At 38.3% G+C, this 26,269-nt stretch overlaps 6 protein-coding genes and 2 non-coding genes across 19 annotated transcripts in view; 5 read left to right on the top strand and 3 right to left on the bottom strand.

Moving 5' to 3' along the window:
* LOC108053491 (protein AF-10) overlaps positions 1–3,154 on the bottom strand; it is a 37,670-nt gene extending 34,516 nt beyond the window's left edge. For 8 of the 9 annotated variants that reach the window (XM_044456924.1, XM_044456928.1, XM_044456927.1 and 5 more), the window contains exon 1: positions 2,869–3,154. In XM_044456924.1, coding sequence (XP_044312859.1) covers positions 2,869–2,903 — 35 coding nt within the window. In that variant the 5' untranslated portion in view covers positions 2,904–3,154. Of the gene's footprint in view, positions 1–2,620; positions 2,814–2,868 lie in introns of those variants that run through there. The other variant, XM_044456925.1, reaches the window with a different exon arrangement.
* A 504-nt stretch (positions 3,155–3,658) lies between these two features.
* LOC108053494 (secernin-3) lies at positions 3,659–6,114 on the top strand. The gene is made up of 3 exons (XM_017136180.2): positions 3,659–3,904; positions 3,966–4,153; positions 5,050–6,114. The coding sequence occupies exons 1-3, from the start codon at positions 3,755–3,757 to the stop codon at positions 5,774–5,776; spliced, it is 1,065 nt and encodes a 354-aa protein (XP_016991669.2). The 5' UTR covers positions 3,659–3,754; the 3' UTR covers positions 5,777–6,114.
* A 119-nt stretch (positions 6,115–6,233) lies between these two features.
* On the bottom strand, positions 6,234–7,898 carry LOC108053495 (ELMO domain-containing protein 2). The gene is made up of 2 exons (XM_017136181.2): positions 7,416–7,898; positions 6,234–6,958 (listed from the first exon to the last, which is right to left on the bottom strand). The coding sequence occupies exons 1-2, from the start codon at positions 7,666–7,668 to the stop codon at positions 6,258–6,260; spliced, it is 954 nt and encodes a 317-aa protein (XP_016991670.1). The 5' UTR covers positions 7,669–7,898; the 3' UTR covers positions 6,234–6,257.
* Positions 7,899–8,958: 1,060 nt separating this feature from the next.
* On the top strand, positions 8,959–12,306 carry LOC108053496. 2 transcript variants are annotated; one of them, XM_017136182.2, is made up of 6 exons: positions 8,959–9,335; positions 9,397–9,580; positions 9,642–9,813; positions 9,869–9,996; positions 11,241–11,429; positions 11,511–12,306. In XM_017136182.2, the coding sequence occupies exons 1-6, from the start codon at positions 9,172–9,174 to the stop codon at positions 11,979–11,981; spliced, it is 1,308 nt and encodes a 435-aa protein (XP_016991671.1). In that variant the 5' UTR covers positions 8,959–9,171; the 3' UTR covers positions 11,982–12,306. The 2 variants fall into 2 exon arrangements, with proteins under 2 accessions (XP_016991671.1, XP_016991672.1); XM_017136183.2 differs by lacking the exons at positions 8,959–9,335; positions 9,397–9,580; positions 9,642–9,813; positions 9,869–9,996 and adding exons at positions 10,482–10,630; positions 10,714–10,766.
* Trnag-ucc lies at positions 10,874–10,945 on the top strand. Its single transcript has one exon. It is a non-coding gene; the product is annotated as a tRNA-Gly (tRNA).
* Positions 12,024–12,095, bottom strand: Trnag-ucc. The gene has a single exon. It is a non-coding gene; the product is annotated as a tRNA-Gly (tRNA).
* Positions 12,307–12,728: 422 nt separating the features above from the next.
* LOC108053497 lies at positions 12,729–13,959 on the top strand. Its single transcript, XM_017136184.2, has 4 exons — positions 12,729–12,882; positions 13,037–13,128; positions 13,186–13,368; positions 13,428–13,959. Exons 2-4 carry the CDS (start codon positions 13,048–13,050, stop codon positions 13,899–13,901), a joined length of 738 nt encoding a protein of 245 aa, XP_016991673.2. The 5' UTR covers positions 12,729–12,882; positions 13,037–13,047; the 3' UTR covers positions 13,902–13,959.
* A 4,227-nt stretch (positions 13,960–18,186) lies between these two features.
* Positions 18,187–26,094, top strand: LOC108053490 (pancreas transcription factor 1 subunit alpha). Of its 3 annotated transcripts, none has more exons than XM_044456930.1 (6): positions 18,187–18,430; positions 18,713–18,724; positions 18,868–19,251; positions 19,300–19,480; positions 21,324–21,468; positions 25,828–26,094. In XM_044456930.1, the coding sequence occupies exons 3-6, from the start codon at positions 19,061–19,063 to the stop codon at positions 26,076–26,078; spliced, it is 768 nt and encodes a 255-aa protein (XP_044312865.1). In that variant the 5' UTR covers positions 18,187–18,430; positions 18,713–18,724; positions 18,868–19,060; the 3' UTR covers positions 26,079–26,094. The 3 variants fall into 3 exon arrangements, with proteins under 3 accessions (XP_044312865.1, XP_044312867.1, XP_044312866.1); XM_044456932.1 differs by having other exon boundaries at positions 19,315–19,480; XM_044456931.1 differs by lacking the exon at positions 18,713–18,724.
* The last annotated feature ends 175 nt before the right edge of the window (positions 26,095–26,269 follow it).

Below are 26,269 nucleotides of genomic sequence, written 5' to 3' on the forward strand. Positions count from 1 at the left end.
TTTGGTAAGGTTAATCTTATTCGAAGAAGGATGCTGCTTTCGGTGCAAAAACACATATTTTTTCAAGGCATTTTGTGTTCTTAGGAAATCGTGCTTGCAATTCGTCCGTGAGTTTAATCAAGCAGTCCATGCATCGTTTTTTTATTATGTATATCAAGTGGTTCCCAGAAACCGCCAGCATCAGCTGGTAACACTTGTACTCGTGACCATTATTTTTTGATATTTTTGCCATATTTACGAAATCACATATTCTTGTGTTTTTTTCAAAACATTTGGGTAATACAATTTCCAAAAAAAAACCCCTAAACTTTCCCCCTAAAAATTGCTCCCCCCTAAAATTCCCCCTAGTACGTCAAAAAACCCCTAAATCTAGGGGGAAAACCCCTGATCTGGGAACACTGTTACGAGGAAAACAACATTTTTTTAAATAGGGTTAGAATGGGGGCCTATCGGTTCACTATTGTGAATCTATCACCAATTACAACAACAAACAATCAGAAAAGCTGACAAGCATTTGTCTTACTGGATGTACTTTGCAATGGGAACCCCCTAATTCCTACTTGTCATTTTTTAATGTGATCAGCTGCTTAAATAACAGTGTTGCAAAATGTAAAAATTTCAGGCCGAAATAATTATACTCAAAAAAGTTATTAAGAAAACAGTTTTTGGTAGTGGCGGTGGCTTAAGTCTATGAGCACCACTGTACATGGTAGCTATAAGATATAGTCGGCCGATCCTTATGAAATTTGGTAGGTCGGATTGATTGACCAAAAAAAAAACCCTTAAAAAATCCCAGCTATAAGATATAGACGGCCGATCCCGGCCGTTCCGACTTATATACGCGTGCAAAGGAAAAAAGGGTGTGTGCAAAGTTTTAATTCGATATCTTTAAAACTGAGAGACTAGTTCGCGTAGAAACAGACAGACAGACATGCTTATATCAACTCAGGTCGCGATCCTGATCAAGAATATATGTAGTTTATAGGTTCGAAGATATCTTCTTCACTGCATTGCACACTTTTGACAAAAATTATAATACCCTCTACAAGGGTATAACAACTCGTCAAGGCCACCTTTTCAAGTATACATAATCTATTGAAGAAAATTTTGGCTAAATAAAAGTATTAAAGTCGTTGCCATTAATAATAATACTGCGTCATTTTTCATTTACAAATCCAACCGTAGAACAGCGGTTTTCCTACGGGAGTACGCGAAAGGTCAAGTTACCCAAAGTGTAAACGGTCGTTCTGCGTTAACTCCGATATCGATAGAAAACTCGCGTTAGTATAAATAAGGTATACAAATAGGCACAAGAGGAGTAATCGATCTTGAGATAGAGGTTTGGGACTTTTTCGTTATCGATGATAAGCAGCAACCGATGCAGGTGTCAATTGGCAAGGTCATTCGCATTCGCTTATTCACAATAACACACAACTTAGATTTCCCAGTGAGTGGAAGCGAGATGGCGCATGGGCTCCATTCGCAATAAATTAACACTCGTACATACACAATCTCTCAATGTCAAGGTAATATTGACGCTGTTTAATAAACCAAGCGAATTTAGGTCGAGTAATATAAACAAATATTTATAACACCTATGAAAGTCATAACAAATTCTTGTTACTTTCACGAATTGGGAAACGCACATACACAATCACAAGTGGCTTTCCATTAGCTAGTTCATTGAACTTGAATAATGGGCTTCCAAAAATAAAACAGGAAAATGCAGCCCTACTCCGACTTGAATGAAAGGCCAATTTGCTACTACTGTGCGAGTGAGAGCAAATATATGGGTCGCGGCATCTGCTAAGATTTCACAACCACAACAATAATAATAATAACGGCATGCGGGTGTTGTCACTGTTCCATTCATGCATGCGCATACATGTGGGGAAAGGGGGATTGTACTGATATTGGGTCAGCGTGTTGCCAACTGCCGAAAACGCAGCCAGCGTGTTGCCAACTGCGAGATAGCTGGAGTTCTCTTAACTTAACGGTGTAAAATCACACACACTGGAGCACATGAAACGAGGCCGCTCTGCACGTTGCTTTTGTAATGAAGAGCAATGCACTTTCAACACAATACACACACTGACGCATACATACACACGCACGCGGGGAGATGCTACATGTACATATGTACACGAAATGCCGGAAAAGGTGGCGCGTTTTTGGGGGGTGGAATGCGGGTGGGTATATACATATACCCCATTTAATATATCCTTCGGGGGAGTTTTTGGGGACTGGAGGGTGGTTTCTCCCAGTTTCCGCAGTTCTACTTTTAAAGCACTGGTTAAATTTCCATCAAATTGTGTGTATACACCCGTGGCTTGAATTTATTGATTTTTATAGGCAATTGCTTTAATTTCACTGGTCAGCAGGGCTTTAAAACGTCATCAGCAGATCGCCAACAAATAAAAACTAGTTTCGCGGCGGGGAAACATGAGCGCGCGGTCAAAGTGGTCAAGCAACGCACAACAAAAACAGAAAATATCTATTTTTTCAGGGAGCGGTCCACCGAAAAACTTGAAATTCTTTCGACTTTCTTGATATTTTCACGTAGCGATTTCTTATTGGCCGCTAGCACCCTCACAGAATATTGATTTTTCGACTTTTTTACCCGATTTTTCACTTTGAAAGAACGATTTTCAGCACCGTAGCGTTACGATGCGTTTTCTGGCTTTTTCTTAGGCTTTTCCCAGCACTTTTCCTCGCTTAACAGATTTAACAGACGCCCACGAGTAGCAAACGCACGCAAGTAAAATAATCAACACTCGAAAAAGGCGCTGAACAACACCATCCACCAGCGCGACAACAACAGTGTGCGCGAGTATTTACAACTATAGCTACAACAACACCAGCACACACCTTGTAACTTGTTTGTTGTTGTTTCGCTCGCACATCAGGAACGAGCAGTGCGGTCGTGAGAGGGAGACAACACCACCTGCTCTGTATACAAATGCAGCTTTGGTGAAACGATTTTGCAGGTTGCGCGGATATTCCAATTGCACGATTTTTGCGAAAAGCCTCCCAATCCGAGACGTTTTATGATTTCAGCTCTAAAAACAACGATTTAGAAGCATTTTTACGCCGAAATAAAAAAACTCTGTTACAGACGGACGGGTAAATTTTTAGCGATGGGTACTTTTTTAGAGACGGCTAAATTTCTCAGAGATGGACAAATCGCGCCACTTATGTGTTCGCGCCTTTGAAAAACTTTCCTGACTAAATATGTATTATGTATTATTTTTTTAGGTATAAAATTTCAAAGCACATTAAAAATGTATTTAACAAAAGGTATTATTTTACGCCTTAACCATATTTTGGTCACACATAAGCAGCTGGCGCGACTTTTAAATGCAAACTTACCTCTTGTTGAAGCTATTGAAGACCACTTCAGTCAGATAGTTGTACCAACCGTTCAGATATTTATTCAGAATTATTTATCGGGTGAGCTATTTAAATACTCACAAGCTTGTTGATTAAGATCGCTGTGCTATTTTTATTTGGTTGCAATTTTTTCGGAGGTCTTGAAGTCATATGATTTTTAATACATCCAACAATTTGTAAATAATTTTGAATAAATTATTCGTGACCGACGTTGCCAGACGTGTTGAAGTGCAATCACTAATCTCGTGATATATCGTTCAGTGTTAAATAACGCTCGTTTCCAAACAGCTGTGGGAAAAATCAATTTTGCAACTCCCACGCATTTCTTTAAAGAAAATCTTTCTCCGCGAGAAAACAGGAAAAAATGATCTCCAACGGCGACTGCTTTGTTGTTTTGCCCGAAAATTGTGCCAAAGGAACTCTAATCGTTGGTCGCAATGCAGAAGACGAAAAACACGTAAATGTTGCTTCGGAGGTTTGCTTCTATGATGTCAGCGAAGTGATGGAGGGGAAGGTAAAGGCTGAACTCCTAAAAATGGAGCTTGATGAATGACTCACCGCTCGAAACTTTTTAGACTGACGGTGGAGCATCAGCCGAGAACAGCGGCGAGACGGTGCGTGTCATTTTGCAGAAACCGCAGCCGGGCCTTTGGGGCGGAGACTTTGGGGCCAACGAACGCGGCGTGGCCGTGGGCCTTACCTGGGCGGTAGGTGAAGATGAGGCCAAGGACTTCGACACCCTTCTGGGCACGGATATTGTGCGGTACGTTTTATATTAGATGTCCCTGGGAAATACTAGTTCAGAAGATGTACACATTTACTTAAATACTTCTGGGGTATCAGTATCAGACAAAATACATAATTATTGGAATATTTAAAATTTTCAAATATGTACATATGTATCCTAACAATTTGGTCACACCAAAAGAGTTACATATACAGAAAAATCACTTTCACATTAAATTGGAGAATTACAGATTTTCTATAATCCAGAATAAATACAATTTATTTTTGTATTCACCTTTCGCAAAATAATTTTTTTTATGGGTTTCACGACCGCCCAATTTTTTAATTTTTAATAAGTTATTTCCGAAAGTTTCGTTCATAATCAATAATATATTGTTTATATACTTTACTTTATATGTTCGGAAATTTTGATGATGAAATTTTAAGATAAAATTTCTACAGAAATCAAGGGTCTATTTAGAAGATATCTTTGTACCCTTGCAAAGGGTAAAATAAAGGAGACATCTCCGACCCTATAAAGTATATATATTCTTGATCAGGATCGCGTCCTGAGTTGATATAAGCATGTCCGTCTGTCTGTTTCTACGCAAACTAGTCTCTCAGTTTTAAAGATATCGAATTGAAACTTTGCACATACCTTTCTTTCCTTTGCACCGGAACGGCCGGGATCGGCCGACTATATTCCATAGTCGCCATATAACTGATTGATCGAAAATGCCATAACTTTGGTGTTTCTTAAGTTAGGAAGTTGGGATTTTCTATGGGTTTTTTTTGGCCAATCAAGGGTATATCAACTTCGGCTCCGCCCGTAGTTAGCTTTTCTTTCTTGTTTATTTTGTGATTCCTATGAGGCGACAGCACTATTTATATCTCTTTGTAAAATATTTAATTTACGAAATCTATTTTTTTTAGTTTGACATTGGCTCTGGCCAACGACGTGGACGATGCTGTAGACCGTATTGGAGCTTTGGTGGCTAACCACGGTCATGACAACTCCAAACTAAACTTCATCGCCTGTGATGCCGCTGCTGCGTGGTTTGTTAGTTGCTCGGGAAAAGTCTGGGCGGCCGAGAAGTTGGAGGCCAGCTTCATGCGCCTGCCCTCAGGCGGTTTGGCGGTGACCACCGTGGTCAACAAGTCAAGCGAGGGACTGGATGAAGTGGCCAGTTTTGCCGCTGCCCATGATGCCGAGGCCCATGCACCGGCTGAGGATTGGTGTGGACCCAAGCCAGCTGGAGATGGAACTTATACCCAGCATGATATGTTCGAGACGCTTCGAGCCGCCAGCAATGCGAGCAGCTCGCGGGCGTCCTCCGTCTCGGTGTTGTCGGTCAAGGGGATCTCGTGCCATTGGTTCACCGGCACGCCCAATGCCGCCGAGTCTGTGTTCAAGCCGTTCGTTTTTGCTCCCAAGCCGAGGATCTCACCGCTGACCCAAGTACAGGCTGATGCGGACTTGACGCTGCTACACAAGCTCCATTCGCAGCGCAAGCCTGCGGCTTTGGAGCACTTGCGCAGCCTGGAGAGGTCCTGCGTGGACGAGCTAAACAACTACTTCTCTCTGCAGGATCACGCCAGTGACGAGCTGGACGAACTTTTAAAGGACTGTGTCGAGGCGGAGGTCAAGTTCTATCGCTAGACAAACAAAAATTATCAATATGGATACTCAAAAAACTAGCTTGCAAGCTCTATTGAGCCTCGGGATTTGACTTGAGCATTCTTATGGCATTACCAAATAGGATATAGTCTGCAAACCATTTTCTTGTGCAATCTCATATTAATTTTATTTTGTTTAATTTGTATGCTTTTGCGTGATATTTAAATTATTATATACTCTATTCTCTGACTTGATTTAAAAGTATTATATTGTGACATTCCAGGCTTAGTTTAACGATTTATATACTTGCATTAAAATATATATATAAATACATAAAAAATTATACATTATATATGGCTCTCAAATAAACGCAAAAAACTCTGCATTTATACAAAAAGAAAAGCTTTTATTCTAAAGCTTGAGTACCTTCAATTACTTATCTTTAAAAACAATTCAAAACAATACCCCTCGGTAATAAGAATCAAAGACCACAAACACATTCTATATTAATATTTATGTGTATTTACACGGATTCTACAACCAAATTGGTCTTAAAAACAGTGCTATCGTTGTGCAAGGCCTCCAGTTTTGTTATTTCAAAGGACTGATAAATTTCGCGGAAGTCCATTATATTGCGGGGGTCGCTGTCCATCCAAAAGCGGTCAAACTCGAAGAACAGGTAGCAGTACAGTTTATGGAAATCCTCTACTGTACTGAAGTCCTGCCTGTGCTGCACCACCAGATTATAGAAGTGAGTTTTGGCAGCGCCCGTTTTAACTAGATTAAATGCCATGGATGTTAGATTTATCCCTACAATGGCGTAGGTGTAACCCAGGGTGGGATGCATCGAGTGCAGGAGTACGTGCTTGGCGGCGTCGTTATAGGCGGTGGCGAAATACAGCAAGTTCTCCAGGCCGAGCATACCCATTCCCCGAAAATCTGTTTTTGGATCGTCGCCCTGGAAGCCAATGTCTTGCCACTGTTTGCTCACGCGTCCGGTAAGAGGAGCCTCCGGCATCAGAAGCTGCCATAACCGCAGCAACTTTTGTTCGTGATCCATGTTATCTGAGTCGTAACGTTCAGCCCTCAGCTGCTCCACCTGGTGCATAAGCCGACGATAGCCCCAAATGCTGGTCACACAGGTGCCAAAGAGCCGGGCGAAGTCCGGATGCACATTGCTCTTGATGCGTTTCGCTTGCATCACAATGCGCGCAGCACGAGGAGCTGAAAGTACACGTATTAAAAATGTAATAATTGATGTAATTTTTGATTGTTATTTTATATACTTTATAAACGGACATCTAAGAATTCAAGTACGAGTGCATATATGGAAATCTAATTACCTAAAGGAAAAATATTAAAAGGATTTTAAAATTTCTGTTTAAAAAATTGAAACTCTTCAAAACATAATTATTTTTGTATAATAAAACTTAGGAGTAACATGTATACCAATTTTTACAAAAATATAGAAGTCAGAATGCTAAAATAGTTGTCAGTCCTTTAATTATAAATATTATAATTATAATTATTTGAATGGACCGAGACTAAAATATTTAATTTCCACATATCGTTTGAGTATTAGTTAAAAATAAGCTTACGATAAAATACCCAATATGAGTAATGCAAATAAAATTTTATTTAATAATGTAGAGTCGGTCAAAGACAATTGTGTGACGCCTACCGAACTCGAGCAGCTCCGCGTTGTTCACATATGGCGCTGCCTCATCAAGGTCAAGTACAAGCCGCCTAATTTTTGGTCTCTTGGACAGAGTCAGCGATCTTTCAACCTGTCTGGTTCGACTGGCACCATCGACTGCACCATAGCAAATCCTCTGAAGTTCCGAGAGTCTGGTAAAGGCGTGCAGGAACCACTTAATGAACGGTCTTATATAGCTAAATATAAAGGGCATCAGTATTCTGTCTAGTAAAAACATTTTGCTAATGAAACGATGAGAACTTTTGAACTTTGTTTTTCCGATTTCTTTTGTTTGGGCCAAGGTTGCCCCGGCAACGCGGTTAAGTTAGACTTCGATCACAGCTTTCATTAACTTTTGTCTTAAAGCTCTTTTATAAGATTTTTTTTGTAAACTTGTTCGATTCGCTTGCAACAATAACAAAATCTCCTTTTTTATTCTAAAAAAATCAAACAGCTGATCAGGCAGTGCTGTGAACAGCGCGAAAAGTGTCCGTCAGTCTGGCAACTCCACATATATTTTTTACTTACTAGGGGTATTCTAAAAACAAATTTGAATTTTTTCAGCTATCAATATTTTTATATATACCAAACCGTTACGTATCAATTTATTTTTTAATATAATATGAACTTCCCACCCCTGTTAAAAAGTAAATTTGGTAAGTTTTTATACAATTAAAAGATCGATTTCCCTCTTCAATAAATTAAATTATGACGATACTTTATTTTTTAATAAGAATTTGTTTTAAAGCCTAGTATCCACTTCGACGTAAACCGTACGCCAGTCATGAGAGAGAGCGAGAGGCAAACAGCTGGCGTTCACTTTTCGTCGGGCCTTTTTTTCACTTCGGTCTCCTGATCGACGAAAAAAATACCAGAAAATTGCATAGCGTTGCCAGTCTGCGGAAATGAACTTTGGGTGAACCCTAGCGGAAAGATTAAAAAATTTAATCTTTTGGCGTGCGCTTCTCACTGAACATTATAAGAAATGGAGGGAAAAACTCAAAAAACTCACAAAAGTCGATTGCGGGTGTTTACATGTGAGGACAAAATAACATTAATACTATCTGGGGTGCCTCTTGTCAGAGCAAAATGTTTTTTAGGTCCAGAATGTACGAAAAAACACAATAAAAGTGCAGCTATGAACTTTAAATTAGCAAATAATTATCATAAAATTAAAAAAAAAACAACTGTTAAATTTAAATTGTATTGTTTTTTAACTTCTTTGTACAGCGGCAGACTTGTCTTGCCAAGGTATTTGATAATATCTTTTAAAGGCTCTTTCCCGCAAATACGATATTTGAATTTTAACTGCTTGTCAACAAACCCAGCTGATTGTCAGTACGACCGTAGCACGCTTAAATCCGATGAACTCTCGAAATTTTGGTCACACTGGAAAGATTAAAGTTTTTACGCTAGCATACTCGTTTTTCGATCTGGATACTAGGCTTAAATAACTTAACTCTTATAAAAGTAAATGTTTTAGGAGTCCCCCTCATATTTTTTTTGCAGAACTTTTGGTCAACTAAGCCGTTCAAAAAACGGTCACACTGCCGCTGTTATCCTAAATATTCTTAAAAACTTAAAAAAATATAAATATGATCTTTAGCATACGCACTTATAGAGTACAGTTATTTAAATGATTCTCCAGTTACTGGGGTTGCGTCGGCACCGAAGTACGATGTGCAGTTTTCACTAATGAAGTAACAAGTAATGTTTCCATAGGAGTGATATTGTCATAAATATGAAGCGAAGGGCCGCAGACAAAGACTTAACCCTGAAAAAGATACCCTATAAGGAAATCAAAAATGAGTTTTCCAAGCCCAGTACTGAAGAAAAAATTAAGACCTTAAATGATAAAATGGACATGGTTCTCCACAATCAAAGAAAAATGCTGGTCGTGTTGCGGTAACTTGAAAAGTGTCCCAAACCTATTACTGTGAATTTTTTTAATCGTCAACTTACTTAGCCAACTGACGTCTGAGCAAACTGATTCCTTGGGATTCCCAATACTTTCCGTAAATAACATAAAAAAAATGATGATGGGCGCTCAATCTGAGGACTGGTTACCTCAAGCATTTCCTTTGACAGAACTAGAACAAATGGAGGCGATAGAGGAGGAAATGAATGATCCTATAAAATTATCCTTATATGTACGAGTTGAATGCTACCATGAGTTGGGATAACCTGAATAACATTATGCCGTATTTCCAGAAGCAAAACATGAGGGATATTCTTAAGCCCGGCGGAAAACCACGTCCTGGTGGGCTTAAAAAACAGTTTCATCTTATACTCGCGATTGACTTTTTAGTTGATTTCAATTTTGATGGAATACACAATAAGATACCACTAAAGAAGTTTGAAAATTTCAACAACGCCTTATTTGGTAAATCCTTATGACCTCATTACTTTTCTTTTTTAAACACTTTTTCACATTGCAGATGTTCAAAAGGGGGAAGGATATTTTAGAGACGACTACATAACTGAAATTAGACTGGCATTTCGGACCTATAAAAATCGAAGGCATAAAAACGTATCCGATGCTCGGAGAAAAATCAAGGAAGCCATGGTTAATATTGATCCTCAAATCAAGTTTGAAGAGATTTCTTTCTTAAAATCAAACTAGCGAATCGATAATTATTTAAATACATTTATATGAAGAATGTTGCTTTCACATGATCTTGGAATCAGCGGACAAGAATGGCTTGGAGTTTCATAGTTTTATCAATTTTCGTACCCCACTCGAACAAAGCCTTAAATTTTTACATGAAAAATCCTCAGGTTCTCAGTTGAAGTCATATCACAGATCTTATCGATGCAATATATGGAGGGTTCCCTATCTATTAATTTACCGTATAGTGTTACATGAAAAAAAAAATATACAACACATTAAATGGGCGTTGCATACCTTTATCTAAGATTACTTTAAAGTGGGCTATTTAGTTAGATTTCTTTATTGGGACTTTTAATCCATATAGTCTAAAAGTCTCGCGTGCCTAAACGATTAGATTAGGTCAACAATTTCTAAATGTTCGGGGCCCAAAGCTCCCGCCTCAAAAAAATGTTGCCTAGTCGTAAACCGGTATCGCTCAGTAAGAGACCGACACTAGACGCGGTAGATTATATATTTTGTGGTGAGCTAACCGATAAGAAAACTAAAATGCGAGTGGAAAATGGAAGACTTTGGGGAAAGTTACACGATGGTGGGTGATTTGCATGAAAACAAATTCAATTAACCAATTTTGAATGCTTATTAGTTGAATTATTTAAATTCCTTATTCTTCAGGCAAATTTGAAGTGCGCAGTGTCACCAAATCCTATCTGGAAGAGGCTCTAGATGTGAGTTAAGAAACGATCAAGAATTAATCTTTAAGTTCATTGTCATTGCGATTAAGGGAACGTCAATTAGCACTACAAAAGTATTGCCGTGCTTCGATTCGAACGTGGCGTCGGTGGTGTAATGGTTAGCATAGTTGCCTTCCAAGCAGTTGACCCGGGTTCGATTCCCGGCCGACGCATTTGGTTTTTTGCCACATTTTTTTTTTTTCAATTTTAATTTTTTAAGTTTTGGATAGGTTATTTAAGCTATTCCGCCTCAACTTCGTGTATTGTGCAGAATAATACAAATGCGATTATTCAACGGAATTCAATTTCCAACAAAATTATTCTTTCTGAAATTTTGCAATAAGAACTTTTCCATGTCTAATTTGGATTGTTTCTTGGAACTGATGTTCAAAAGTAATGTTTAGCTTAGTTCGCTTCTAAGAATTTGACCTGCCTTAAAAGCATTTCTTATATTCATTTATTTTGTAGGTTCTCGACAGCTCATTCTTTCTTAATGAATCGGTATGCATTGCCTGCGAAATTAATTTGCCAGAAAATAAACAAGCCCGTTTGGAACTGCGAGAGTTGTGCAGAATAACCGCTCTGGATGGAGTATCTTTGCTGGTGAAAGAAGTGGAAACCGGCCGCGTGGTATCGGTGTCCTTTAATAAAATTCAGGTAAGGTAGTTCATTTGATTTTAATGAAATACAATATTAGTCTAATAATAATTGAAATCATTTACATATGTATGTACATAGTTCACACCACCACCTGGCGATGATCACTTCTTTCTAAAATTCCGCAATGAGAGAGCCAAAAGTCCTCAGGCCAGGCGTCTAATGGACTTTATGATCGAAGTGGATGAAAAAATCGATGTGTCTGCCATGTACAAGATGGATTGCTTCTGTGAACTGATGTTTCTGGCCACTTTGCCGAGCCACGAGCGATTGGGACTGGGGCGCTCATTGTCCCAGTTCACCATACAGCTCACTCAGGAATTGGCTGAGGGCAAGGGCCTGGAGGAGATTGACGAAAAGCTACGTTTCAAACGCCCGGCAGCTGTCACCGCAATCTGGACCTCAAGCTTTTCCCAGAAGGTGGGCAAAGCCACCAACTTCAAAGTGCTGAACTCGGTTTTATATTCGGAATTTGAGTACAAAGGCAAACGCTTTAGCGAGATCATAAATCCTCTGCACAAATTCTGCGAACATGTTATATATAAACTTTAAAGAAAAAAAAAGTTAAGTCAATTGAAACAAAAAACTTAAATGTGCGTCGGCCGGGAATCGAACCCGGGTCAACTGCTTGGAAGGCAACTATGCTAACCATTACACCACCGACGCCATATGATATAAGGCTGCCGTTTACCTAAATGTGTTGTGACAGACTTCGTTGCTTCTTATCGATGGTTATAGTTATCGGTATCCGGTCACACTAACTCTGTCAGATAAATTTATATTGGTGAAGGTAAAATCAGAGAAAAGGTTGTGAACGGTAATTCAAAAATTGAATAGAAGTACACAGTCAAATAAAAATTTAAAGGTTGTTTTTAAATTTACATTTTGGAAATTTCAACGCTATAAATATTTGTTTACTGCATTTGGAAAGCTTAAGGTTACTGTAAAAATTGGTTAATTTTAAAAATGATCTTGAAATGTAGTAAAAAGAAATTTTGAATTTATCTTACCACTAGAACTTCATTACCGTTTTTGCCTGCTTCACTTTTAGTTCTATATTCTCCAACGTGCAAAAACATGTTTTTTCCTGCCAAACAAGTTTGACAGCATTTAAATAAATTACTCATACTTAGGCTGATCCGCCCCGTTCCGACTTTTGTACTACCTGCAACAGAAAGATCCAAATAGCTTTAAACCTGAGGGACTAGTTTGCGTAGAAAGGGACAGATGGACGGACATGGCTAGATCGACTCACCTGTTGATGCTGATCAAGAATATGTACCTTATCTAAACTTTTGACTGAAATTATAATACCCTATGCAATATGTAAAAAATATATTTGCAATGCCAGAAAACTGTGTAATTATAATTTCATAGAATAATAAGATGAATTGATTGGAATCAGACTTGTTATTTTCGTATTTTTTTTTTATTGGGACTGCAAAGCTGTAAGGTAAAGTAAATAGATTTTGACTTTCAAAAAATTTGTTATCTGATTAAATAATTTTTCGGAAAAATTTAATGATAAACTTGCTAATTTATTATAATACTATATTGAAGGTAAACTTGTATTATAAAATAATTATTATAGTTTTCATTGGTCTTAGGTTATTTGACAATGAAGGACTGCACCAGTATTTTGGATGGCGAGTTTCAGATTCTGCGCGTGACTCCAAAATTTTTTGATGAAGTGGAAGAGGTGGGTATTAGAAAATGGTTGTACTTTTGGGATTATACATACATATGCTCTCTGCAGTTGCTGGTCAATGTTTCGGTGAACGATGAGTTGGGATGCCTGATCACTAATTTGAAGGAGTCGCAATTGGCCATAGACGAGCTTCGTAAGTTGATTAGGCACATCCTATCCTTGGGAATATCTTTCGCCATACGACATGTAGAAAGTGGGACAGTTGTGGCCGCCATCGCCAATATCATATTTGTAGGTATTTGATGCCCTAATTTCTAAGTTTTTTATTAACGCCTAGCACACTCAAACAGAATGTGAAGAGAAAGAGCTCTTATTATGATGTTAGCGCCCAGATCAAAAGCCCAAGCATGATCAAATATGTCCAGTTGTGGGATGCTGTCGATTCGAGCTTCGATATCAATGAGCAATATCAGGTGGACAGTACCATGGAGGTGGAATATTTGGGCACTTTGTCAAATTTTAGAAGTCGGGGCCTGGCCAGCATTTTGTGCCAGCATTCCATCTATTCAGCGGGGCTCATGTCCCAGGGGAAGCTACCACCAGAGCTGTTTACCCAACTCCCTGAGGAGATGCAGATTGAAAGACCACAGGCTGTTGTCGCCGTGGGCACATCCCAAACTTCACGAAAAATGGGCCACAAACTGGGGATGCAAGCTGTCCACAAGTGGCAGTTTTCCGAGCTGAGATCTTTTAGTGGTATGATCGTTGAGAGCAGTAGCAAAGAATCTTTACAATTTGCCGAGCTGCAAGTAATGATGATTTAACGAAGTTAAATTCGATTTAACTGGAGCAGCTAATAAAAAAGGCCAAAAATCTCTTATATTTATGAGTGTTTTATTTCGGAAAGCTTTTTAAGTTTAGTCAGTAGAACATATTTTAAAAGTAACAAGAAAGGAAGCAAACTTCGGCAATCCGAAGCTTATATACCCTTGCAGTTATTACAAAATGACTACATTTCGATTTATATGCCTATATTATAAATATATATATATATATTCAAAATATTATATTTATATACCTATATTAACAATGTCGATTTTACGCTGCATTTGGGTATCGTTTCTATGGCCGCTATATGATATTGTTGACCGATTTTAATTTAATTAAAACCGTAATTCCATAATATTTAGATATTACCAAATCCCAAAAAACAACTAAAAAAATTAAAAACAACAAACATATAATTTTTTTGAATTGTTTTTTCCGATTGTTCCTATGGGAGCTATATGATATAGTCGCCCGATCCGGCTCGTTCCGACTTATATAGTACCTGCAATAGAAAGACAGCTTTAGGAAGAATTTCAAGCAGATAGCTTTAAAACTGAGGGACTGGTTTGCGTAGAAACGGACGGACGGACAAACGGACATGGCTAGAAAGACTCTCCTGGTGATGCTGATCAAGAATATATATACTTATAGGGTCGGAAATGTATCCTTCACTGGGTGGCAAACTTTTGACTGAAATTATAATACCCTCTGAAAGGGTATAAAAACACCACTTGATACCTGGCGTATCACTTTTATTTTTATTTTTTTTCGTTTCGAACTCTTTAGTCTTAATATTGCATATCCTATTGCTGTTAGGAAATGGGGATTTTCTATGAATTTTATTTTTGGCCAATCAGTACGACCTACCAAATTTCATAAAGATCGGCCGACTATATCATATAGCCGTCATGTAACTGATTGTTCGGAAATGCCATAACTTTGGTGTTTGTAAAGTTAGGAAATTTGGATTTTCTATGGGTTTTATGTTTGGCCAATCAATCCGACCTATGAAATTGCATAAGGTCCTTATACTATAAGGACTAAATCCTATAACTTTGCCATAACTTTGGTGTTTTTAAAGTTAGGAATTTGGGATATTTTATGAGTATTAAAAATGCATCATATGAACAATTTTGTAGAATATAATTTACAAAATATTCTGCAAGGGTATATCCTTTCCTTTCTTGTTTAATTTGCTTTGCACAATGAGGGACTGAATCAGCTTTTTAGATTTAAAGCTGCAGCTTCTACGGGTCACTGCCGACTTAAGCCATGAAGCTGAAGAGTTTTACCTTTAATGGTTTTAAGAAACCCTGCACATTTAATATGTTTCTCAATGAACGAGGATTTCTTATGCCTGAGCACCAATCTGAAGGCTTTTTCACATGCGCGCAAATATCTCCGAACACTTATTCGGCATTCCGATTGTCATTCGGCAAAAGGCGAATGAAGTAATGGTTGCTGCCCTATCCAGTATTATATTCGTAGGCTTATTGATAAATAAAATACTATTATTTTAAAATTTCATAGAACTAAAAAAAGGTTCTTCTTCATTTTATGTATTGACTCAGTTCAGAAGTAGTTTTCATGCGTTAAAGTGTCTGGGCAATATTATATTATATTATACTTGTACTATAATTCTATTATTGAATTTAAAAAGGCTCAAGATACAGATTTTTAAAAAATAATTGAATTTCAAAAGTTTTAATCCCGACTGAATCTATTCAGCTCAGGTCACCCCTTTATAAATGTCTATCATCATTGTTGATTTCAATTTTTGCACTTTGGAAAAAACTTTTCAAATGAGATTAAAATTTAGACAATCCAGGAGGGCTCGGTGAGGCATGTACTCGAAGGGATTTCCTCAGCGTTTCCCTAATTCCCGGTGTCAACACTGCGGATGGACTGCAGGGGCAGGGATCGGGTGAGCAGTGTGATAAGCATTTCGATCCTACTTTGCCTCTACCTCAACAATGCGCTAGGGTTTTAATTAGAATTCGAACAACAAAAAAATTGAAAGTACTTCGCCAAAGAACAGGGGTTAGGCTAAGGCTGAAAGCCCTTGCGGCAGGGGCAATTGCGTGTAATGATATCGGAGATCGTACAGGACTCGTAGGACTCGTAAATAGGGTTGTCTGCCAAAGAGGCGGTTACGGTTGATTGTGCTATATGACGTGTGCATAATTCTCCAAGTGCCGGCGAATTTAAGTTCAGTTCAGCTAGCTGCATTTGGATTGAAAATTACAGAGGGAATATTCATTTACCCATAACATGTTCTTGCGGTTGAACTAAGGGCCATGAAATAACACAATTCAAATATGATTAGCTCGCGTTGCCCTTCTCTACAATTCAAAATTTTGTGTTTTCAAAGTGGCTGAGACTTACAGATTTTTTATGCTATTTAGGTTTTGCTTCACCTTTCTTGTTTGCATTATATAAGTTTGGGATCTTATTAGTGTAATTTTGGCTTCAAGTCTTTTATTATTAAACGCATTGTTTGGAATTTCAGTGGGAAATGTGGGATATCAGGACATATGAAAATTCCAAATTTAAGTTGTGGCAATTTAATAAAAATAAGTTATTTATATGCTGTTATTGTTTGCCACAATTTTTCTATCGTAGCCTATGATCTCTCATGAAAACCTCGAAGCTTTCAGCCCACAAATTTTTGTTGCAAGACAACTTAATAAAATTGAAAACTAATTTGTTTGTACAGCTGCACAAAACGAGCAGCGCCGGCAACGATAACAACGCAGAAACAAAGGCGAAGGACTGGGGGTAGGCGGTAGGCTTCTGGCAGAGGCAAAACAATTTGTTTATCATGGTAGCCTTAGTGAGGTTGTCTGATGATGAGGCAACACACACAGGACAGTACGGAAAAAAGGACAACAAACAAACAGAGATCGGCAAGGAACAGGACGAGAACGAGCCGAGCAACGAACCAGGGGAGGGCAGGATGCACGGGGTTACACTATTAAAAAATGCGTGCTAAGTTTGGTTAGCCAAAACTTTTTGTTTTAAATACAAATCTTAAAGAATACTGAGAATAGAAAGCTATATTATTATATTTATAATACTAACATTATATATTTTTTATTAAAATAAAAACGTAAATTATAAAGTCTTGGGTGGAAAAAAAAAGTTAGTGTCATTAAATGGAACTAGGATACCTAGTTTTATTTTTTTTACTGTTCCAACTAACGATTCGTTTAAATACTTATAACATTCAGAAAATTAAATTTAGGTGTACTATTATTAACAACTAATACTATTAAAAATTACTATTTAAAGATTTGCAGTTTTTGTTTATGTGATTTATTTGTTTGCATAATTCAACGTACATGTTAGCACACGCTTTACAAGATTTTTTAAGTTTGTCACACTTTGTATTTACTTTACTTTACGTGGAACTCGTATTCGCTACAAAGATTTTTCTCAATTCGATTTAATTTTCTAACATTTGAGGAGTATTAACTTCGAGTGTAGCGTATTTTGCACCCCTTGATTTGTTGAGCCCTGAAAAATATGCAGTATATTCTGAAATCGCCTTTTAATGGAGTTGTTCACATAAAAAGGAAAGGGAAAATGCTAGACTGTGTAAATATTTGAATTGGTTCTCTGCTAATGCTTAAAAATTATGCTGGTTGACAAATTCCGCTGGGGCTTCGTTAACAGGCCAACTATTTTGGATATTTTTACCATGTTGGCTGAGCTCCTCTTGGTTGCAACAAATCATTAATTAGACTTAGGTTTGGTACAGAATAATCCCCACGATGGAAAAGACACAAGCGAGATCATTATTCCCGCATATCACTGCGGAACTTGTGCAGCTGCTACAACAACCCCTTCCAGGCACATCCGCCCCCTGGGGCAAAACACTTGTCTACATCAAACATCAACACCTTCCATTGTCAAGCACTTGGGCAATAATTCCGCTTAAACAGATAAACGAGCGCCCGAATCAAAAAACAATTGAATGGTAGAGCATGGCCTGAAACACCAAAATTGTCACCCTGCCCAACCTCTGGGAAAACTTAATAAGCTTATGGCACCCCGTACAATACAACCCTGTTTGGCCAAAACTTTTAACTTGCAGCGTTCCGATTGGTGGAAACTTTGGCGCCGCCCCTTTGGCTGTATCTTTTGATGTGGCACCGCCATTGAAAGATACTACATGTATATGCTTCTGCACTATCCACCCCTCGCCGCACTCTTCTTATCAGACAGGACCTGTGGAAGTTCCAGGACCGGGCCCAGGCTCAGGCATTCGCTTCCCGGCAGTCAGAGAGTTCGCAACACAACGCGCTTCGATGTCAGAGCCCGCGCTACCGTCCCATCTATAAGGATTATTGGGGTGTTAGTCATAGGAAATTCAGTAATTGAGTGCGTGTGTGGAAACATTCGGTGCTTGGGTGATGTGCAATTTGAAATTGAAGTAAAACATTTCTGAGAAATTGGTAGATTACAACATTTTTTGGATTAAAATCTAGTCTAAAGGATTATTGGATACTCCTAAGTGTTCGGGGTAAGTCTAGGCATTACAAATTTGAACTGCTATATAAGATAAATATTTTATTTTGCTAATATTATAATTTTGTATATATCCATATAAGGAAATTGCAGGATGGATTTTATTAATATTTTATCATGATATTATTAAAACTAATAAAGTCATCCAGATCCTGATAACCAATTAAAAATTATAATAAACCATTAAAAATATGATGTTAGAAATGGTAGATTTGAGTAATATTTGAGTAAAATCACCTCCTTAAAATCGAATCTTTTTATTCTTTACTCACTCTAGTTTCATATCCTTGTAAGTGCCACGATTCAGATCTATGAGACAATAAGCCGTATCTTATCTAATCGAAACAATGTTGGACATGTTTATTATCAATATAAAAAACTGAACAAGTAAACAACAAAAGTAACCTCGCGACATATAAAACCCACTTTTAGAGAGAAGCAGAAGCCAAAGCCCACAACACGCGTTCTCCGACCTGCTGTCCCACTCCAGAATTTCAACTCTTGTGACACGTGCTGGACACGCGTCGCCAATCAGCGGATCGGAAGTGTTAGCTTTACCGTTATGCACTTAGCGGGCAATTAAGTCGTCAAACACAAGCGAAAGATATTCCTTGATTGCCGGACAATGTTTTCCATGGACAATTTTGACTTGGAGGCCACGATGGCGCGTCACTTCTTCGAGGGATCGCAGGCCACCAACGCCTCCACCTCCAGCTCCGATTATTTTTTCGGGGACGAGCACAGCTCGGAGAGCGATGATGAGGATGATGCCTATAGCAGCGGCTTTAACAGCGACCAGGAGAACACCGAGAAGACGTAAGCATGTCATCCGTTTGCACCCGGGCCCCAATTAATCGACTTCAGCTTCTCCCCATTCAGCCGGCGGAGCCACAAGCCACGGCGCCTGAAGTGCGCCTCCCAAATGGCCCAGCAGCGGCAGGCGGCCAATCTCCGGGAACGCCGGCGGATGCAGAGCATCAACGAGGCGTTCGAGGGCCTGCGCACCCATATTCCCACGCTGCCCTACGAAAAGCGACTGAGCAAGGTAATTAAAACACTTATCCAATTTTTCTTTAGTCCTCTTTAAAATCAAACTGTTTCAATATTCTAAGATATTTATAAAATGAATGTTCTCTTTTTCTGTTAAGAAATAATCTTTAGAATACACCTTACAATACTCAAAAACAAAGCCTATCATTGTGTGGCGTTTTTGAAAAACATACAAAATATATAAAAAAAATTAACAGTTAGATTTTACTTTCTTTAATATCAAAAAAATTAATTTCTAATTTTATTGAAATAGGTATTGCCATTTTATCAAAGGTTTTATAAAGTAAACCATTGTTAACATGGCATGTTCGCTTACACATCTGATTACACCAGGCGAGACAATGTACGTCTGATCAGTTTAAATTAAGTATTTGAAATTTGTATGCTTAAGAAAATCAATAATTGTATTCCAATTAAGGTCAAAATGGGATTATTTTATACCATACCAAAAAACTATTTTTATACCCTTGCAGAGGGTATTATAATTTCAGTCAAAAGTTTGCAACGCAGTGAAGGAGACATTTCCGACCCTATAAAGTATATATATTCTTGATCAGCATCACCAGGAGAGTCGATCTAGCCATGTCCGTCTGTCCATCTGTCCGTCCGTCCGTCCGTTTCTACGCAAACTAGTCCCTCAGTTTTAAAGCTATCTGCTTGAAACTTTCCCAAAAGTTGTCTTTCTATTGCAGGTAGTATATAAGTCGGAACGAGCCGGATCGGGCGACTATATCCTATAGTCGCCATATAACTGATTGATCGGAAATGCCATAACTTTGGTGTTTGTAAAGTTAGGAAGTTGGGATTTTCTATGGGTTTTATTTTTGGCCAATCAATCCGACCCACCAAATTTCATAAGGATCGGCCGACTATATCTTATAGCTGCCATATAACTGAACGATTGGAAATGTCATAACTTTGGTGTTTTTAAAGTTAGGAAGTTGGGACTTTTTATGAGTATTAAGAATGCATCATATGAATAATTTTGGAGAATATAATTTATGGAATATTCTGCAAGGGTATATCAACTTTGGCTCCGCCCGAAGTTAGCTTTCCTTTCTTGTTTTTTATTAGTCTTATAGGCATATCTTTAAGTCTAAAGGGAAAGTGAGAAGCACATACAATATTGTTAAAGTACAAATTTAGAAAAAAATGTAACCTTTTTCTAAATTCTTATTAAAAATGTATTGATTTTTTTTGTTTCTGAAACTGTTTTAATTTTTTTTTTAAAAATGTATTACTTCAAATATTTACATTTATTAAGAGTCATTTATTTTTTTTAATGTAATCTTGCTTTTATTTTTTGAATCTTCTCCTTACGAGAATAACAATAAGTGTATCAAATCTTACCATACTAACTAACAGTCATATTGACTGGTAAAGAGATAGCCTGACCTGAACACTAGAGTCATATATACAAATATAATCTACGATTTCATAATTTTTCATTGATATTAAAAAATTTCTTATTTATTTTCTAATTTCACAATCAACAAAATGAATCTACGCTTTCATAAAATTCTGTTGATGTGTCATGGATATTCATAAATTTCTTATTTATTTTCTAATTTCACAATCAACAGAATGTTAATAATAAAAAATAATAACTTTTTTACAAAATAAGTCAAGTAGTTTTAAATAGGCAATTGTCTGGCTGAACTAATTTAATTTATAAACTAAACGTTTTTTCAACCTATTAACAAATCATTAAAATATTTTAAATGAAGTCTTAAGCTATTTGAAGAATTTCTTTATTTTATGAACATTTTTTAAACTCTCGTCGACTTGTCTTAGAAAATTCATTTCATATGAACCCCACGAATTGATTTCCTTCCCAGGTCGACACACTCAAGCTGGCCATCAGCTATATAACCTTCCTCAGCGAGATGGTCAAAAAGGATAAGAATGGCAACGAACCCGGCCTAAGCTTGCAGCGCAATTACCAGAAGGAACCGCCCAAGAAAATAATCCTCAAGGATCGCAGTGAGTTGTCAATCAATCAATCGCCATGTATAGCATAGGTGGGCGGGCGGTCAGTGCGATCTGGTACACATTTAATAACATAATTCATCCGGGGCACTGGCCTTATTCAAAGGTTATCTACGGATGGTGTGGTTTTTGTACCGAACGGGACCTGAAAGGGGATGCTGAGTTGCATCCTGCCATCGATTCTGGGTTCACCGTGTCTGCCTAAGTGTAACTAATTAGAATTTTCACACTTCTTTCTCCGGACTTTGGGTTCGCACTGCGGGCTTTGCGTGACTGCCAGTCAAGCAAATTGTTTTGCTCATTGCCGTCGCATCGATCATCAAGTCTGTGGATATGGATGGGGATGCGGCATGGCAGGGTTTTCACGAGTTTCACCCGGGATACAATGGCTGTGGATTAGGGGTTTCCGTGTGCCAGCTCATAAAAGTTGCTTTGGTCACGGTTTTTTGGTTAATAATTTTCCTATTCAAAATGTATGACACTGCAGCCTTCATCGAGTTTCTTGGCAAAGGGATCCTTGGATCTGCATAACTAATAGTCTCGGCACTTGGAAACGCAAAAAGGGTGTTGATTTGGGGTTTCGCGAATGGTAAAGGGAGACGTTACTTATTAAGTGTTATGAATAGCCCTTAAAAAAAGTAATACCTTTTTTTTTTGTGTGTCACAACACAAATTTGAACTGGTTAAAGTTGAGTTAAAACTGGTTTTTGAGTGGGAATAAGTCGCATCAGTGAAGTAATTTGAATTCAAATTTATTACGTTGGGAATCATTTAAAAAAAAATCATACAATAACGCATAACTATGGGTGTGCTTAGTTAGTTTGATAAAATATTGTTTTTAGTTGTGTGCATTTACTTTAAATTAAATATATTAGGGACTTATGACAAATTGGCTAAACTGTCAGTTAGAAATTAAAACAGGAAAGGAGGCAAGCTTTGGTAAGGGGAAGTTTATTAACCTTTGCAGTTATTACAGAACGATTACCTTTCGATTTGTACGCCTATATTACAAAAAACAATAAAGCTATGTCGATTTTGAACTGCATCTTGCCATCGTTTCTATCGCAGTTACATTATAAAAAGCGTAATTCTGATATAGTAAATAATTAGTATATCTCAAAAGAATATTTTGATTAACTTTTTAATTTTTTCCGATTGTTCTTATGGGAGCTATATGATATAGTCGTCCCATCCGGCTCGTTCCGGCTTCTATACTACCCGCAATAGAAAGATAACTTTTGGGAAAGTTTCAGGCAGATAGCTTTAAAACTGAGGGACTAGGCTGCGTAGAAACGGACGGACAGAGAGACATGGCTAGATCGACTCTGGAGATGCTGATCAAAGATATATGCACTTTATAGGATCGGAAATGTCTCCTTTACTGCGTTGCAAACCTTTGACTGGAATTATAATATCCTCTGCAAAGGTAAAAAAACAAATATTTGTGTAATTCAATAATTTTTACCTAGTAGGTAGCATCTTCTCAACCTTTTGTATTTCGATATCAGCTCCACCAAAATATGGACAGATCAAAATGTGCTCGTAGTCAAAATTGCTAAAGTATACAAAAAGTTTCTAAAATAGCACTTGACTACGGGAACACTGACCTCTATTTGCTGCAGTCCCAGGTCACTGGGCGTTTTTAGTGAAAAATTGACGATCCATGCTGAAAGGAAAGTTTCCAGCAGATAACTTTAAAACTGAGGGACTAGTTTGCGTAGAAACGGACGGACGGACTGACAGACGGATGGACATGGCTAGATCGACTCTCCTGGTGATGCTGATCAAAAATATATATACTTTATAGGAAATTATAATACCCTCTGCAAGGGTATAAAAATCTACCTACTGATAGACTTTTAAAAAGTTGTAAAACGTTTTTCTTCAATTTATTTATTGTTATGGGAAATTACTGTGGCTTATGGATTATAATTTTTTTAAGAATTTAGCTTAAGTCAATGAAGAACGGGCATAGTTAGCTTAGCTTAAAAATCAAATAGAATTATTGTTGGCCTTCTTCCAGGCCTATTTCTCAGGCCTTTCGATGCGGCCCCGACAAAATGAACATGCAAGCTCTGATGTGTAATTTGTGTATACCTGATAAAAGTCCCACATGCACACAGTACACCTTGCCCGATTCCGTCTCCCCAACCACTACACAACAGGGGGAGTAAGTTCGTGGGTGGAGGAACCGAACCCATCCCAACCGAACCAAATAGTAACAATAACATGAACAACAAAGCCCAATCGACATAATCATAGCGTGAGAAATTCGTTACCCTCCAGCAGATGGCTGCTGTCTCTGTCGTCGTCGCCGCTTAAAGGCCAAATGGAGGGCGACCAGGTCAGAACAGTGGGGAGATAGAGACGGAGATGGCCGTGTTGATGGCGAAAGCGTTTTCATGCTTAACGGGCATTAAAAATGTTGCAGCAAAAACAAAAATACAGACGATCAAAAAGTGTAACGAAAGTTTACCGGGGGGAAGCTCCACAAAACGCCCATTTAAATGCGTGCAAGAATGGTTAAGGAGCTGGGGATTTGGCACGCGCCTGGCATATGTTCACACCAACTTGCCAGGATGAGGAAGCTGCGCCGGAAACTGCCGGGGTCGCATATTTGAGCAGCACCCGCATAAGCACTCGAAAACTGCGAGAACTACAAATTGCCCGACTTGGGTGGCATGTTAGTTCTGATTGGATAAAACCGAAAAGGGAGGATACGGATTTTTCTTTCGGTTTTGGTTTTATTTGTCCAGGGCAAATGGCGGGGCGCTGCGGGGTGGCAGCTGCAACAACAAGCCGGGGAACCCGGGGATCAACCCTTTGCCATATTTGTTTGCCCTGCCACGATGATGGGCCCGTAATGTGGTCGCTAATGGCATTTGCTCAGTTTTTGGCAACATTTTTAATTGCTTGGGCGGCGCTTGACTCTGGCAAGCCAATTGATTCAGTTTAAGAACCCTGATGATATCGACTGAAACAGTGATTTTCATTAAAACTGCAATTATAATGTTGTCCTTCGTACTTTTGTTTTTATGTTTTTGCTTTTCAACAAATGCATCTGAAGTGCTTAAGCGGCTTCATTTGATTGTTTTTTGACAAGACGTGTAACGATATTGTAGTTTATTGTAATTTTGCGCAGATATTCAACGATGAAAGGGACTGATTATTAATTATTGATATATCTTGATCAACATTTATCAAAGTTTTCTTCCTTTCTTGTTTTTTAATTTTTTCGATTTTTCTTTGTGACCTATATGATATAAATGTCCGCTTCTAATTTTATTGAAACAGTAACCCCATGGTATTTAAACATTATCTAATGCCAAATCACAAAATACAAAAATTAAAAACAATAAAGTTTTATACCCTTGCAATGGGAATTATAAAGTTTGTAACGCAATTAAGGAGACATTTTCGACCCTATAAAGTATATATATTCTTGATTAGCATCATCAGGAGAGTCGATCTAGCCATGTCCGTCTGTCCGTCCGTCCGTCTGCTCCTCTGTCCGCCCGTCTGTTTCTACGCAAACTATTCTCTCAGTTTGAAAGCTATCTGCTTGAAACTTTCCCAAAGTTGTCTTTCTATTGCAGGTAGTATATAAGTCGGAATCAGCGGGACTATATCATATAGCTCCCATAGGAACCATCGTATAACAACAAGCACACAATCCCAGTGGCGGATCCAGATTTTTGGTTGTGGAGGGGTTTCAGAAAATATTTTTTGTTATATTTTTTGTATGCAACATTTCCTATAATTTTTCTTCCAAATGTGGAGTGTGGGGGTGTGGAAGTTGAACCCACTAATCCCCCCGTGGATCTGGGCATGCGCAAGTCCAATACCCAGCACAACGCATTCTGCTTTAATATAAATTCGGCAAGCAAAATTCAGCTTTATTACGAATTGGTATAATTCGGCAAAGAGCAACTTTCTCGGGAGTAGGAAGATCTGAGAATCGGTTACTAAGCGTACATAGTACATATTTGGCTAAAAATTGATTAGTTCATGACAACGGTGCCAAGCGGAATTTAAAGTTAAGCGGAAAGTTTAAGTTATTTTTTTATGTTATACTTCCAACGCACTGATTTCTTATCCTCTCCTACTTATGTAGGCGAGAAATTTGATTTATTTTTCCAAAAAAGAATTATAGTCGCCTCCAAGGCGATACCAATTGACAATTCAGTCCGAAGCTATGTACATTTATTTTCGGAACAATCAGCCTCCAATTGGTAGTGCGGTTTTATAGTTGTGTGTATTATGTATTCACTTTATGTATTGCTATAAAGTTAACTAAACTGTTATTTGAAATGTGTGCTTACAACGTGCTCATCCTTTATCTAACCCTTGCAGCTGGCGGCGTGGCGCACTCGTTGTCCTGGTACCGCAAGGGCGACCGATACCCGGGCAGTAAGCTCTACGCCCGCACCTGGACACCGGAGGACCCTAGGGGCCCCCACTCACAGCCCCAGCCCCTGTACAACAACAGCAGCTCGAACCAGAATCAAAACAGCAACCAGAGCAGCGACGATTTCAGCGGAAGTGCCGATATGTCCGATCCGGGAGCAACGGCCAGTATCTTTAGCAGCGGCAGCGGAATATGAGGATGGCCGGTTCCCAATAAAGAACTGAAGACAGCCAGAGAGAATGAGATTCAAAGGAACTCCTACTAGTCAAGCCTTGCTAGTCATGGCACCTAACACATATTAACCAACTTAATAATTATATGAGGAAAACAAGTTCTGTGGTATTTAATTGCTCTAAGTTCGCTAATATCTAAATGTTATACATAGTG

Source organism: Drosophila rhopaloa, unplaced genomic scaffold (genome assembly GCF_018152115.1).
Source record: "Drosophila rhopaloa isolate 14029-0021.01 unplaced genomic scaffold, ASM1815211v1 contig_155, whole genome shotgun sequence".
Classification (NCBI taxonomy): Eukaryota; Metazoa; Arthropoda; class Insecta; order Diptera; family Drosophilidae; genus Drosophila; species Drosophila rhopaloa.

Bases quoted from the DNA above. Each gene is read 5' to 3' on its own strand.
- LOC108053494 (XM_017136180.2), top strand. From the start codon at position 3,755: ATGATCTCCAACGGCGACTGCTTTGTTGTTTTGCCCGAAAATTGTGCC. The intron at 3,905-3,965 runs GTAAAGGCTGAA...GAAACTTTTTAG, and splicing joins GCGAAGTGATGGAGGGGAAG to ACTGACGGTGGAGCATCAGC. The intron at 4,154-5,049 runs GTACGTTTTATA...TATTTTTTTTAG, and splicing joins CTGGGCACGGATATTGTGCG to TTTGACATTGGCTCTGGCCA.
- LOC108053495 (XM_017136181.2), bottom strand. From the start codon at position 7,668: ATGTTTTTACTAGACAGAATACTGATGCCCTTTATATTTAGCTATATA. The intron at 6,959-7,415 runs GTAGGCGTCACA...GTGTACTTTCAG, and splicing joins CGCGGAGCTGCTCGAGTTCG to CTCCTCGTGCTGCGCGCATT.
- LOC108053496 (XM_017136182.2), top strand. From the start codon at position 9,172: ATGAAGCGAAGGGCCGCAGACAAAGACTTAACCCTGAAAAAGATACCC. The intron at 9,336-9,396 runs GTAACTTGAAAA...CAACTTACTTAG, and splicing joins AAAATGCTGGTCGTGTTGCG to CCAACTGACGTCTGAGCAAA. The intron at 9,581-9,641 runs GTACGAGTTGAA...CCGTATTTCCAG, and splicing joins CTATAAAATTATCCTTATAT to AAGCAAAACATGAGGGATAT.
- LOC108053497 (XM_017136184.2), top strand. From the start codon at position 13,048: ATGAAGGACTGCACCAGTATTTTGGATGGCGAGTTTCAGATTCTGCGC. The intron at 13,129-13,185 runs GTGGGTATTAGA...TGCTCTCTGCAG, and splicing joins TTTTTGATGAAGTGGAAGAG to TTGCTGGTCAATGTTTCGGT. The intron at 13,369-13,427 runs GTAGGTATTTGA...ACACTCAAACAG, and splicing joins CCATCGCCAATATCATATTT to AATGTGAAGAGAAAGAGCTC.
- LOC108053490 (XM_044456930.1), top strand. From the start codon at position 19,061: ATGTTTTCCATGGACAATTTTGACTTGGAGGCCACGATGGCGCGTCAC. The intron at 19,252-19,299 runs GTAAGCATGTCA...AATCGACTTCAG, and splicing joins CAGGAGAACACCGAGAAGAC to CTTCTCCCCATTCAGCCGGC. The intron at 21,469-25,827 runs GTGAGTTGTCAA...TAACCCTTGCAG, and splicing joins AATAATCCTCAAGGATCGCA to CTGGCGGCGTGGCGCACTCG.